Genomic DNA, 14,821 nt, shown 5'->3' with positions numbered 1-14,821 from the left:
GCGAGGGGCCCCCAAACCCATGTCAGTGGCACCCTTGGTGGCACCCTCCCAGCTCCCCCCTTGGGACCTGCGCAGGCACAGGAAGTTTGGGAATGTGGCTTGCCACCGCGGTATTTCACACCAGAGTCCACATCCCATAGTAATGTACTTTCAGGGGTGCCACAGCGTGGGGAAGGGGGCTTGCTGGTTGTTTGCTGAGACACCCACAGAAGCTGGGTCCCCTTAGGATGTGCTTGCAGCCAGAGAGAGGGAATGCCATGCTCTCACCTAACTTTTCCTTCCTACTAGCAGGAAAAGGCTTTTGCTGCACAGACAACCCCATCCCCACCATACAGAGTAGCTGGTAAAAAAAAGGGCCAACTTTGCTGCTACATGGTTTATCATTTATATATATAATTAAAGTGAGAATTTTAATTATACACACCTGCATCAGCACAGCCCCCCTGCAAGAGTGTAAGTGAGACTGGGTCCCTCCAGGAGCAGCAGAGATGGAACAGCCAAGGCTGCAGCATAGGCTAACAGAGCAGCTAGGCCACGCGCTGGGCTTAAATGTGCTCCTGGGCATATAGGTCCTCAGGTGAGGCTGCCTGGGGCTGTTGAGGTCCATCGGGGCCCTCAGGGAGGAGCTTGGGTGGGGGTGGCTGTACCTCCATGCTCATACTCACCTGCTCTCCTTGGCCAGCACTGATTCGAGAGACAGCTTTGGCTTTGCAACAGCTCTGCAGCCACCAGCAGCTAAAACCCAGTTTACATGATGGATTTGGCAGCACAGCTGACATTTGGGGAACTTGCCCAGGGCTTGCAAGGCAGGGATGAGTGATGCATGATAGTGCGTGCTTCTTTCACATCAGCTGAAAGGGGTCACTGGCCAGGGTACCCCGGGCTCATGCAACCTTGCCTTTAGCAGCAACATGGGGAATTGCTGGGGGTCTGTAATTTAAGCTTAGCTTAAGTTCAGGACTTTATTTGCATGTTTGGAGTCTAGCTTGGACATGTCCCATGCTCTCTGGTATCTCTCTAGTTTGATGCCCAAGTTTATACAGGTTTTTGCACCTGATGGTGCAGGATAAATGATCAATTTGAGCAATTTTGCACATGGGAGACCCTTCTATGGTAAAACCAGATTTTTCTGTGCATGAAATTTTGCAGTCACGTCCCTCCTCAACCCTTGGCTGTCGGTTCTGGGTTTGACCCTCCCCTGATCTTTGTAATACTTAATATCCGCACAGCTAGAGGCAGAGGCTCACTACTAATTTACTGTCCTGGGCCTGGATCCCCTTTATTCCAAACTGGAAATTTGGAAAGCAACTCACCTAAAGAATCTGGGAGGGGAAAAAGTGAAAATCTAAAATAAAAAGGAAGGAGGGCTGACCCGCAAGGAAGGTGAAACCCAGGAGGCATTTGCTCTGAAGGGAAGGCAAAATCCCCCCATACCCTGAGTCGCAGTCAGAAGAAACCTCCAGCACCTTGATTTAATAGACCAAAATCTTTATTGATTTCACTGTAACAGCAACCACTGGTGAGAGCTTTTCTCCTCCCAAACACCTGCTTGAAGAGACAGTAAAAAACCCAAATGTGTACCCTGACAAGCAGAGGAGCTGCCCCAGCGAGGCCAGGCACTCCCTCCCTGCTCTTCAGCACCAAGCCCAGTTATAAAAGAGAACCGGGAGAAAGTGGCTGGGATGGGGAATGGAGACAAAAGAAGGCTGGGAAAGGGGATTTTTAGAGGAAAAGTGATTTCCCTCCGGCTCCTGTACATAAGTTAAGCTGTCCTTGGATATTTTCTGATTTTTTTGCTTGGAGAGCAGGCTTCACAAAATGAGCAGCTGTGCCAAGGGCACTAGGTCCCTGCATCCATGGTGGCCATGCCCGCTCTGCAAAGGATGTCCTCAGCCCCTGCCCCTGCCACTTCCTCGATCCGAGGACCTAACAGACCTCCTAGGACCTTCGCTTTAAGGAAAATATATTTATTTATATATAATATATATATTTGTGTGTGTCTTATCACCACCCACTCACACACAGATACATATTGCTACTTCCACTCACTCACTCGTGCGCCTACCATGGCCAGCTACATATTCACATCCCATTCCACTGAGCACTACCCATGCAAGGGAAAGGATGGGAGACACCCCATTCCCTTGGGGTTTTCTTGCCTTTTTCCCCACAAAATGAGCAGCAGCACCCCCCTATTGAGAAAAGCAGCTGGAAGATGAGAGCTCGCAACCAGCCACCGTGCCAACCCATGCCAAACACACCTAGAGAAATAAATTACCGGACGGAAAGTGCACAAAGCCTGCAGCATGGACATCAGTGTGGGGCATACCCATCCCTGTCACACACAGCCACCACCCCGACAGGTGACAGGTCCCTGGGGCTGGGTACTGGGGTGGGGGGGACAACCCCAGTGAGAGAGACAGGATGGATGGAGCAGGCACTCAGGTGGGGGCTGATAAAATGGCACTTGAGAAGGTTTCAACGCTGTTATGGCTCCCAACAGGCAGTAAAAATACAAAAAGGGGGGGCTAGTTGGAACAGGGGGCACAGCACGGCACCGCCGTGGCATCCCCTGCTACGCATGCCCTCACTGGATGCCACTCTTAAAGGCAAGAGTTGCAGCAAGAGAGGAGAAAAAATACATCCCATCTCCGGGGGGTTTCAAGATGCCAGACACAGGCAGGATGGCCACAATGTGCCAGCCTGGCAAAGCCACTGGCGGCGGGAGATTAACATGGAAACCGTTTATGCACTGCAGCACGACCGCAGCCAGGGGAACACCTGGCACAAAAAACAACTGGAGGACAGCAGCAACACTGGCACCCTGCAACTGGAGCACCCCAGCCACAGCATTGCAGCCCTGCAATGTCACCCCCCCAGGTGCCCAGGTATTCCTGAGACATTCAACAGCGCCAAGGGATTTTGCTCCTGCGTTATTCACATTTTAAAGGGGGGTGGGGTGTAAAAAAGAAAAGCACTTTCCCAGAGGCGCTCATGCCCAGCCCGAAAAAAAGAAGCATTGCTGGTGAAGTTCCCCTTTTTAGTACCAAAAACATAAAAGCAAGGGGTCTTTTTTTATAACATATGGCCAAGTCACTTCAAGTCCCGGCTGGCGGGTTGGGGATACAGCCCCCAGTCAAACGACATGATGGAAGAAATCTGGGTAGGAAAGAGATGTGGGCATGCTGTCCAATGCTGTTGAGGACTGACTTGGACCCCTGGCGCACCAAAGGGAACACGCTGCCAATGCTGTCCACCAAATGCCAGCAGGTCCCAGGGGAACTGAAAAACCCTCTCCCTGGGGTGCAAGCAGGTGCTCAGTTTTAGGAGCAATTCGTTTCCCCTCCTCCCAAACTTTCTGGGACAAGAGGCAAAAGGGATGACACAGCTCTGGACTGCCAAGCTGCCGGCAATGGGAGGTTTGGGGTAACACGAGATTTTTTTTCAGGGAGGGAAGCATAAGGCAGCAGGAGAGGCAAAAGGATGTTTTAAGAAGCCCAGTGGAGATCAGGCTGTCAGTGGGCAGAGGAGGAGGAATAGGGCTGGATCCAGAAGGGCTGCTCTGTCCAGTGCACGCTGGGACTGGTCACCCAAAAAAGGGGAGAAGCCAGAGCTGTGCCCCCTGGAAAGAGTGAGGGAGGCAGACAGGGAGAGGGATGCCGGCGGGGACCGCTGCTGCCTCCGCCTCGCCAGGATGGATCCTGCTAAGCCGAATGGGGTGTGCACAGGTCTGGGGAGTTGCTGCCTCTCCGTGGTTCCCACTCAGATATCCATCTCGAACTGAGCGTCGTCCCCTGGCGAGAAGCAAGGAGACGTGCGTTAGGGGGTCACCCCCCACCCCAAATCCTCCCATCCCAAATCCTCCCACCCCACCCCGGGGGGCCTTTACCCATGGATGGCTTCCCCTCCTGGTGGTTCAAGTTGTTGGCATCCGCTTTGGGCTCCTCTCCGGCCGAGCCGGGGCTGGTGACGCCGGGAATACTGGGGAGGTGACAAGGCGGGGTCTGGGCCATGGGGGAGTTGCGGCGATCCAACAGGAACTTGCGGTCGTAGATGATCCGGGTGCCTGGGGAGGGCGATGAGAGGAGGCTGGGGGTATCCGGCCCAGCAGCGCTTGTTTGCAGAGGGAGTCTCCCGGCAGGACCAAGGACAGGCGGGAAGGACAGGGGGGTGCGCGCCGTCGCTCCGCCCGCTCTTATCTGAGCACGGCGGGCAATAATTCCACGCTAGGTAAACACCCCCGGAGGCACCTGGGTATCAGCTGCCCGGGGCGCTCGCCGCTGTCCTGTGCGGAAGCCTGGCTAACTCACCGCAGGGGCGGGAACGCATGCCGACGGATGCGGCATCATGAAATGTCCTGTGTTCGTCTCCCCCGCCCGGGGACGAGGGATGATCCGACCGCAGTGGGTCACAGCGGCAAGGGGCAGAGCCCCCTTCTCTCGCCACCGATACCTCTCGGGGCATCGAGCTTTGATTAGCTCGTCCCACCGGGGCCGCCTGCCACCCGCTACCGGGGGGCAGCTCCTACCCCGGCCAGGACCCTCTGCGCCCCTCGTTACGCCCCGGAAAAATGATACACTCTGCTTCCTTTAAGGACAGCCGGCGGCAGGCGCTCTGTAAGCGCTACGTGGATACGATATACAGACGCGACACAGGCGCGAGAGGCGCGCGATAGGTGGTGTTTAAAGAGGCGGGCGGCGGGAGCGCTCCCCCGGCGTGGCCCCGCGGCCACCGCCCCGCAGGCCACGTCCACCCCGGCGCTTACCTCCCGGGGTGGTGGAGAAGAGGGTGCCGCCGGGGGTGGTGCAGTAGTCCGGGGGGAGCTGTGCCACGTCGCTGAGGGCCACGGTGCGTGTGGGGATGGCCCGGCTCTCGCTGGGCTGGCGGCCGCCGGCGGACGACATGGCCCCGCGCTATTGTCCCCGTGGAGGCGGTATAGAGCGGGCACCGCCTCCCCCCGCCCTCCGCCTCCCATCGCCCCCCCGCTGCCGCCGCACTCCCCCCGCCGCCGCCAGGGGGCAGGCGCGGGGGCAGGCGGTGTTGCCCGCGCCCTCCCACGTGGTCTAGCGGTGAGGATTCCTGGCTTTCACCCAGGCGCCCCGGGTTCGACTCCCGGCGTGGGAAGAGAGTTTTGAGGGGCGCGGAGGAAGGTCCTGTCCTGTCTCCCGGTGCGAGTGGAGGCAGGTCCGAGTGTTTAGGGCTCCTTCTCTCAAAACATTTTGGCTGAGCGGAGCTGATCAAAGTCACCAGGAAAAGGGACACATCCCTGTATCCCAAACACACCAACCCCAAAAGCTGGGAATCCCACATCCCAAGGGCTACACCATCCTCACATCACCAGGAAAGGGGACTCATCCCCACGTCCCAAAGTACCAACCTGGAAAGTTGTGAGTCCTGTCTTTACGGGCCACACCAGCCCCAGACCACTAGGAAAGGAGATTAATCCCCATAACCCATTCCAGGAAAGGGGATGTATCTCCATATCACAAATGTACCATCCTGGAAAGTTGTGAATCTCATACCCTTAGGGCCAAGCCAGCCTCAGCACAGCCTCCCTCCCGCCCCTGGGAACACTGATCCCACTGGTTATTTTTAGCAGGACTCTCCTGACAGACCAGAGCGACTGATTTCTTTCTCCAGCCGTGGATCCCCCCGGCCAAAGCACGTCCCCGGCGGGACCAGGCGCCCGCATGCAGAAGAGGATGGGTGAGGCGGTAGCCCGGGTAGCCAGGAAGGTGAATGACACGGTGGAGAACAAAACGGATTCCCTGGGTAAGGCCATCGTTGCAGCTCAGCTCCCGCTCGGGCCCAGGGAACGATCGGGTATCTGGGAGCAGTGCTCTATTCTTTGCTGCCACAGTCTAAAAATAAGAAGCTGTTGGCCCCACTCTGGGTGCTGCACCAGAGGCTCCCGCAGCCATAGGGAGGGGAAAGGTTCCTCCAAAAGACCCTCAGCCTCCTTCCCGAAGTTTGAGTGGGTTCCCAGTAATGGCATATAACGCACTGGGACATGCCCCAGGGATACAGTCCCTCATTGCAACCGATGGCAGGAGCCAGATCTTTCCCGACATCACTTTGTCAATCTGTGTTTTTCTGCAATTTCCCTGTTCCTAGCTAATATCCGAGTCCCACGCGCAGTTCATCAAAACAGATGAAATCTGCTCATTTTTATTCATGCTGGATTCCCAGCCCTGGGGTACAAACCAGCATATGCTGAGAGTCTTAGCTTCATCACTCAGCCTCTCGATAGCATCCTGAGCGAGATGATAAGCAGGGGAGGATAGAGCTCATGCAGCCCCTGCCACGGGTTTGGCAAGAGGACAAGCAGCAGAGCTAAGGCTGAGCACCATGGGGCTGGGACAGGGTTTCCATCCTCTGGCACATCCCAAAAAGAGAAACAGAAACATGGAGTAAAACAAAATTGCCAATAGATTAGAAGCACAAATACCTTTCGCCTCTCAACTGCTTGCCATGAGTTGCACTGACCACCATGAGAAAGCCAGCCACGAACAAGTCTAGGGAAAGCTCTGCTCCATCCCCATCCCAGTCAGCAGTGGAGGAGGAATCCCTGCACTGCTCAACCATCCCCTGAGGGTCAGGGACATAATGGAGGGGGATTTCTGAAGTTGTGAAGGTATTAGACATAGACAGGCTGGCTGAGGTTTTGCAGAAGGACTTTGCACCATGGCAGTATTTGCAACATGCCTTAGGGTTGAACAAACCTGAGGCAAAACAGCCTCAGCATTGCTGATGGGAACAAAGTATTGGCGCTTGAGGAGGTAACTGCAGAGATCCCTGCAAGAGAGGAGTATGGCAGAGGATACTACAGTATCATGGGTGGCAGCACCCAGACAAGCAAGTCGAACACTAAAGAGTGGAAAAGAAAATGGAAAGTATTGCTCCATCCCAGCTGAGGTGCATTATAAGATGCCTTGGTCTCTCTGGAGCAGATCTGGCCAACTGCAAACTGATGACCTTCCCCATTGGCATCTATAAAGCAATGAGAAGCGTCACTGAGGGGATCCACTGCATCTCCCTGGCAAACAATGAGCTGAAGTCCATCACCAACCGATTTGTCACCACCTTCAACCAGCTGAGAGGTAAGGGCAGCCCCACTGCTTCACAACAGCCACTTCCAAACCCCCAGGACCCATCAAAGAGCCCTCAGGTTGCTTCAGAGAAGGCACAGCACCAGAGCTTCCCCACTGCAGTTTTTGCTTCTCTGCACACACTCCTCATTCCGAGCTATAGTTCACCTCCTCCCAGATCCATTTTTCTTCACCCTTTCCAGCCCTTGCAGGAGGGGGAAAACTAGTTTTTATTTCACCCACTCTCCCAAACCCATGCCCTGCCACCTTCCAGCAGTGGCCAGGCTGCTGCAGTATCACTCATCCTCCAGCTCCTTCCAAGGATGAGGCTGGGGTTGAACGAGGATACAAAACGCAGCTTGGGCATAATGGTGCATGGCCAAGATGGGGCATTTCAGGCTGCAAAAGGCATGGTGGCATGCTGCTGGCTGATTAGCCCCCATCATGATGGCTGATTAGTCCCCTTCATTCACTGCAGGAGATAGGGGCAGTCATCAGAGCATGGCTGCTGCCATGCTGTGGAGCCCAGCAAAAGCAACCAGAAGCTAATCTGCTAAAGTATGGTCATGCAAGCATCCAGAGCACCCAGCAACATGGTTTTGAGCAATGGGGATTGTACTGGGGCTTTGCCTGCCTGCAGCAGCACCAGGGTTTCTGGCAGCTTTTGAAGGCAAATAATTTGTTCATATAATGTACTGCACAAGTGCCACTGTGGTGGGCATCTGGGGAAGCTTCCTGTATTGTACTGGAGCACCATCCATGAAAACTCCCCTAGGCTGGGGAAAAGAGAGACTTGGAGCAAAGGAAATCAATTTTCATTTTCTAGACAGCACAGCAAGCCCAAGGGGAAAAGATCTCTTCTCAGCAAGGGCTTTGCTCTGCCAGTGGGAAAATCACTCCAGTGATGAACATGCTGGGCCCCAGCAGGGCTGTTGCAGTGGACAGCCTTGCAATAGTCTGAATAAGGCAGGACCTATAAATACCAGGTATTAGGAGGGGCAGAGCAGCTTGCATGGGTATTTATAGAGCAGAAAGACCTGTGTCACTCGAGAAGGGTGCTTGAACAGCAGAATTTAGGTTCCTGTTCCTATGGCTAATGGCCTTCCATGAAGAAGTGCTGCTCCTGGCCACACAGAAGCTCATTCTGGGAGGGTGGTGAGAGAGCAAAGAGGGTTAAACTCTGTAGAATTGATATTTTTCACATACAGATATTTCTTTCACCGCTCTGTTTATACCTCAGAAGGGGTCCAGGTATGTGAAGATAACAAACTAGCCTTAAGCCATGACAAATGTGCAGTGGGGGGAATTGCACCAACTTTACTAAGAAATATTACTTATTTCTACAGCCCGTGCTTGCAAAATGCTAAAAGGGTTTCATTAGGAAAGCCTGAGGAAGCCAAGAAACTTATCAGTCTTAAAAGCAGTATTCACAACAGGCTAAAGTACAGTGGAAAACTATTGGGACGAGCAAGAAATCCAATTTTTAGAGTTGGAATCCCAATGCTGGACCTGGCAGCCCATGGGGGACAGAGGCTGTAAATTAAGCTGTGCATTAATTATTTTTCCATCCCCTCTCCCCTTCCTCCCCCCTCTCCCCTGTTCCCCAAACCAAGAGCTCAACCTGTCGGGCAACTACCTGCACCGCCTGCCTGAGGAAATCACTTCCCTGCTGCACCTCCGGGCCATCAACCTCTCCCGCAACAGGTTTCGGCATTTCCCTGAGGCCCTGGCTGCTGTCACTGCCCTGGAGACCATCGACCTGGAAGAGAATGAGATCAGAGGTAGGAGGACCTTTTCCCACTGGAGGGAGGATAAGCATCTTCCCAGGGCAACTGCCCCTCCCACAGGTGATGCTGATCCACATCCCTGGGCAGGGAGGGATGCTGGCTTGAAGCTTTGCTTGTGGTCCACCATGCCCTGAGATGTAGCCAAGTCAAGAGACAGCTTAGTGATCCAGCAACAGGAGCATGAATTTGGCAGAGGGAAGGGCATCTGGGTGACGGGTAGATGCTAAATAGTCAGAGCCTTGTTAGCCTCTTGCTGTTGCTAATGCTTGTACAGCCTCCTGAGGCAAAGCTATGGCAGGCACAGGGGGAATCAAGCCTCATTCAAGTTACCTCATTTAGTGCACTGGGATATGGCTCTCAAAGGCAGCTCCAGCTGTGACCGAATCACCAGATTTAATAAAAAATAGACCTGACGGTAGAGCCCAGCCCTAAGGAGGCTGAGCTGGGATGTTTGCTGCCAGGCAAAGTAAGGGCACAAACCCACCTGAACGTTTCCCAGAGCAAATAGGAGCTGTAACACTACAAAATCCCCTAAAACAAAAATAAATCAAAGAAACAGCAAGAGCTGCTCATCCCTTGGCCCTGCAGTGGGAGGAAAACCTTTCATGTGCAAAGCTGAAGCCTTCGGAGTCCCCAAAAGTTGGGCAAAAGGGATAGCTGTTGCATATAGATAAAAGAGTTTATTTAGGAGTGAGCTTCCAAGAGCCCAGGCTGGAGCATCCCACAGCCCACGCAGATCCCCAGGGAGGCAAATATCAAGTCCACTCAATTTTGCTGTTTTATCTAGGATGGCTTCAGCTGCTGCTGGGCAAGCTGCTCCCTGCTACAGAAGTTTTATTAACAGCATCAGCTGCTCCCTGGCCATGCCTGTAGAAACACAAAATGTTAAATACTGCTTCCGTGACAGCCAGCAACATACATATTTTTTCCTCACCCCTTTTTTTCTCTCCAGTATCCTGTAGAGAGCTATCCTAGTTTCCTCCATTGCTTTTTGAGCCTAATTGATTGACTTAAATCAGACTTGGTCTCCAAAGAGTGCATCTCCCACTCATTTTGTGCAAGCAGGCTGCTGCAAGAAGGGAATACAGCTTCTTGTCACATTTTTCCCTGCTTAAATGCAGGGAGGAAAGGCTGCATCAAAGGTTGTACCAGGTGGGATTAATCCCAAGGGAGAAGGTGGCTAGAAAACTCAGCTTCCAGGCCTGGTCACCTCTCACCAGGTTCTCCTTGGCTGCTGTTATCAGACTCAGGAAAAATGAAGGGTAGAAATTAACAAATTCAAGCTGAAGTGTTTTAGGGATATATCTTAGTAGCAAGCATAATGTTGTCTGGCTGCAAAAATAGGCAAGATTAGCATTTTCTGGAAAGGGAAAAAGGTAGAGATTAGAAAGCTGGGGTGTTGCAACCCTTTTTCCCAAGGAAACAAAAGTCTGGGCAATCACACTGCCCCTGCCAGCCCTTCTCAAATACCTCCCAGGCTCATCTTTGTGTGACTTTGCATTTATATAGATATATATTTTTTTATATACCAATATATTTTTATGTATTATCTATGAGCTTGCATTTATATGTACACCTTTCCCTCCCATGCTAGCCTGGCACAAGGCACAGGAGAGGAAGAATTAAGGAAAATCCATCAGCTTGAATTTAACTGGCACAAGTATTTTATTTAGTAGTCAAGTAGGATGGAGCCCTTCACACATGGAATACAGCAGCAGGACACATTTCACCCCAAGCAATCTTGAATTAGACTATAGGAGATAGCACTTTCTCTTTCCTTCCTGCATACCTGTACAACTGACCTGCCATGGCTAGCTGAGAACCATGCTTTGGTAGCAGGGTCTCACAAACAGTAACCACCACATTCTTGGACAAGCTGTTCAGATATTTGAAAGCTCATTTTGATGCTGATTTTCAGCTGCATTACCCACATACCTCCAGCCAGCCCAACACAAGAAAGAACTGCCTTAGCAGTACAGAAAAGAACAGAAGCTCCATTTTGGTGCCTTTTATAGTCTGGGAGCAAGGTTGTCCCATTTAGACCAATAATGAATTGAGGACCCTGCTCCAGATAAAAGACCATCAGACAAGAGAAGAATGCTGTTTGTGCTATGGGTGGGGATGGAGGCTGTCCTCAGAGGTATGAAGGTTCCAGATCACTGGTTTGTAATGCTGCAGTAACTATGTGCTGATCCTACCTGCCCTCCTCTGCTCTCTCAGTGATACTGAAGGACCTCATAGCAGTGTTTTAAAACAGATTTTAAAGCAGTTGCTGAAAAAGAGCGGTGAGTCACCTACTAGGGCATACTGAACTGGAGGTGGTAGGTAATGTTTTCCAGCTAAAGGGAAGCAGGAGTAAAATGAGATTAATTAATGCCTACTTGGAGTATGTGGGCTCTGTGAAAGGAGATATTTAGTGCCATGAGCTGCCCTTTTCATCTCAATAAGCTCTTAACCCTGAAGTGTATGTATTAATATTATTAACAGATGCATTAATATATCAAAGAGAAAGTGCTTTTAGATCTTTCCCTGTGAATCAGAATTTTGCCAAATTAGTATTTTCAGCTTTCAAATCCATAGGGATTTTGGGGGCCCTGAAGCTCCAATTTCTCTTTCCTTTATTCCTTGATTAATGGTTTATTGCGGAAGATGTTGAGATAACAAGGGGGATCCTGGAAACTACTACCAACGCTGGGCAGGTCACTGTTGGGGCTGTGGTTAATTTTGTTCTCCTGAGCATCGGAGAACCACTCTTAATTTAGGATAATGGTATGGAAAATGCATCTCTGTTAATAGCTGCAGAGGAACCAGAGAGTGTGCTTCCACCAGTGGATTTGGAGGAGTCTGCTGGCTGCCAAAGGATGTGGGTAATGCTGAAAGGTGACCAGACAGTGGCTCCGCTGGCCTCAGCGGAGTCTTTTCACCTTCAATTTGCAGATGTACATGGCTGCAAGACCTCAGCGTTCATTACCTAGCTCCTTAGCTGCCTCTGCAGACCTTTCATATCTATCTCCTCAGATGCCTCCCGAAGCCTTGGCAGCCTTTTCATCTGAAGGAGCTAGGTTTTTCACTCACTTATTATCATATTCTGATCTGAAAAAAAATATTGTTTGCTTTAACTATTAACAAAGCTTCTTTTTCCTATTTTTGCCTAACTGGTGAAGTCAGTATGCATAATTCATGCTCAAAAGCAAGGACTTTATTCATTGAGGAGCTGGCAAGTGATGCTTTGGGTTGCTCATAGAGGAGTTCGTGGCTCTCACAGCACAGATATATAGCTGTAGGCTTCACTGCATGCCCTGCCTGTTGTTTCATGCCAGCATGAATCACTGCTCTGTACCTTGAATTAAGCTGCAGAGCTGAGCTGTTCCCACCCTGGGCAAGGCTGCTCTCTAAAACACTTAACTCACTAAATTTAAGCAAAGTGAGGATTTATCACTCTGCATAGCCTTAGAGGATATTAAACAGGAAGAAATACCAAAAAAAAAAAAAAAAAAAAAGAAAAAGTGCATCAAGGGAAAAAACAGCACAGTTATACAGGGGACTGGTGGTGAACAGATCTGCCATAAGAGGAGGTAAAAAAATCCATCTGAAGCTCAGCCTGGTGAGATACACGCTGTTAAGCAATGTGTATCACAGAAAACAGCACTGCTCTCTGGAGGAGAAAAGAAAAAAAATCCATCAAGATGTTCGAATCTTTTTCCAGCATGAAATAAGTTTCGTGGTTTAAAACTACAGAATCTCATGCCCAGCTATAATTACAACACTGCAATTCTGCCTCAAGTACTGGCAGAAGAAATCAGACCTGCAGATATAAAAGGCTCTTGTCATTTTGGTGGCCAAATTACAAAGAAACTCTTCTTGGTAAACTCAGAGAGGTGGGCTTGTCAAGCCCCAAATATTGTGATTTGTAACAGAAATCTAACTATATCATCTTTTAATTACCTTAATGATTAGGCTTTCACATTGGTCTCATTTCTCAGCTCTTGGTGGATTCACATTGGAATCATTCATGAGATTTGCACCTTTTTTTAATGTAAAAGGGGTTTCCTTTAGAAACCCTTTCTAAATGAAAACACGCAAATTCATGCAGATTGCAAAATAAGAGGATGCCCATCAATAGTCAAGAGCTATTTTGCAGCCTGTCCAACAAAGTCAAAGAGCACATGCTCCCCCATTAGGCTGGTGAGGTCTCCTGGGCATTGCAACACTGAGAATAAAACAGTCTTTGAATACCAGCAGGGGTTTTTTAGTACTAGGAGAACTGGAGGGCAGTGGCCACATTTAATATGATGGTGCTTGTACCTTGCCAGACAATTGCTTGAGTAGTTGTATAATTGAATATTTGATTATGTCTAGGTTCTGATAAAAGCCTGGAGACTGGAGTGAGCAGGGTTTGTTCTGGGTTGCCCATTGAGCCGCAGCTTTTGTCCTCTCTGACACTCTGAATTCCCTGGCAGCTGAGGCCTGGATCGGTGCTCACCTGAGTGTTCTCTTTTGCAGAGGTGCCAACAGAGAAGCTGGCCTCCATGGCATCGCTGCAGAGCCTCAACCTGCGGGCAAACCCCGTCGGTCCTGAGGTGCGGCTGCTGATCCGGCCCCTTGTCCCCTTTGACCTGCTGCTGTCACCGGAGGAGCCCATCCCCAAAGCCTGAGAGGGTCTTGGGGTGCCTGGGGTGCAAGCTCTCCTGAGGGGTGACTGTTTGAGAGAGTGGTTTGGCTTAGGTCAGTCCCTGCTATGCCGCTATTTCTGTCCCAAACCTGCAGCGAGGCAGCCAGTCCCTCATTCTTCATTAATAAAAAGCAAGCAGAGAGGCTCCTCTGTGAAGAGGTGGCTTTGCCAGCTCCTGAGCCAGGTAATTTCCTGCTTTGTGCTTTAGAGAGACAGAGGAGCCACAACACACACGGTGTGAGGTCTGGGTAAAACTGGGGGAGTTGGATGTTTGGTTACATCCCTCCTGCCTGGCTGGTGATAGGGAGCACCCAGGGCCGGGATGGTGGGAGATGTCCCTGCAGCTATAAGGGCTCCTCTTGGAACTGCTGACACAGTGGTGTACCAAGTGCCTGATTAAATGTTTACTTGTTACATGGGGGTTTTGTATCTGCTTAAATTTGAACTACCAATCTTCTCCTTAAAGAAGCCCCTTTGCACATCCCCAAGGCTGCTTACTGCAGCTCAGGCTGAAGCCTCCAGCTGAATTCCACCCAGACCTGAGCAGTATTTTGCTGGATTCCAGGGAAATTGTTGGGGGGGTTCCCCCCATGGTTTTTTTTCACTGTGGAAACCAAAACAACCCAGTGCCAGTGGATTTCCACACACTGCTCACCCCATGGGTGTCCCCAGAAGCATGCACCCACATCCTGGGTACAGTGGGTCTTTCAGATGTGCCACTTTCTCTCCCTGGAAGAAATGGGCTGTGGAGTTCAGGATGTGGTCCAGAGAGAGTGGCTCCTTGGTGGGGGGGAGACCATTGCCAAACATGCTGGTATCCCTTACAGCTGACAGCCTGCAAAATACCTCCTGGGAGAAACTGCAGGTGTTATCTCAAAATGGCTTGTTTAAACATCTTCCATGCTTACTTCTTTGTTTTTTTTGAGGGATAAATGCTCCCCAATAGTGTGGGCTGGCTGGGGGCAGCCAGGAATGGTTGCTCCTGTAAATATTTGACTTCTAGACTTGCCAAACCCAATCTTTGGTAAAAGCCCATGGTAAGAGGGGGTTTGTTGATGTTGGCAATGATAGAGGAGCTGAAGTCGAGCAGAGCAGCTTTGGGCTGGGACCAGCATCCCAAAGGATCATACTGCTTTTCCCCGCTGTGTGGGAGATTTACATTGGGTGGAGAACAGTGGTCCGCCCAACTTGTGCTGGGGCTCCCAGCGTGTTTCTCCCCCGGGGAAGGCAGGAGCTGACATCAGCTGGAGGACAGGGAGACAGCAGCAGCGTGG

General features: G+C 51.1%; 2 protein-coding genes across 2 annotated transcripts; one reads left to right on the top strand and one right to left on the bottom strand.

Annotated features, from left to right (window-relative positions):
* Positions 1–1,661: 1,661 nt before the first annotated feature.
* EIF4EBP2 (eukaryotic translation initiation factor 4E binding protein 2) lies at positions 1,662–4,904 on the bottom strand (the record flags this gene model as incomplete). The annotated part of the gene is made up of 3 exons (XM_080621729.1): positions 1,662–3,794; positions 3,890–4,066; positions 4,766–4,904. The coding sequence occupies 3 exons, from the start codon at positions 4,902–4,904 to the stop codon at positions 3,763–3,765; spliced, it is 348 nt and encodes a 115-aa protein (XP_080477855.1). The 3' UTR covers positions 1,662–3,762.
* A 786-nt stretch (positions 4,905–5,690) lies between these two features.
* Positions 5,691–13,530, top strand: LRRC20 (leucine rich repeat containing 20; the record flags this gene model as incomplete). Its single annotated transcript, XM_080621676.1, has 4 exons — positions 5,691–5,772; positions 6,951–7,100; positions 8,702–8,869; positions 13,379–13,530. 4 exons carry the CDS (start codon positions 5,691–5,693, stop codon positions 13,528–13,530), a joined length of 552 nt encoding a protein of 183 aa, XP_080477802.1.
* Between the last annotated feature and the right edge of the window lie 1,291 nt (positions 13,531–14,821).

This window comes from Psittacula echo, assembly GCF_963264785.1.
Source record: "Psittacula echo genome assembly, chromosome: 6".
Lineage (NCBI taxonomy): Eukaryota > Metazoa > Chordata > Aves > Psittaciformes > Psittacidae > Psittacula > Psittacula echo.
This window is presented reverse-complemented; position numbering and strand designations above follow the sequence as displayed.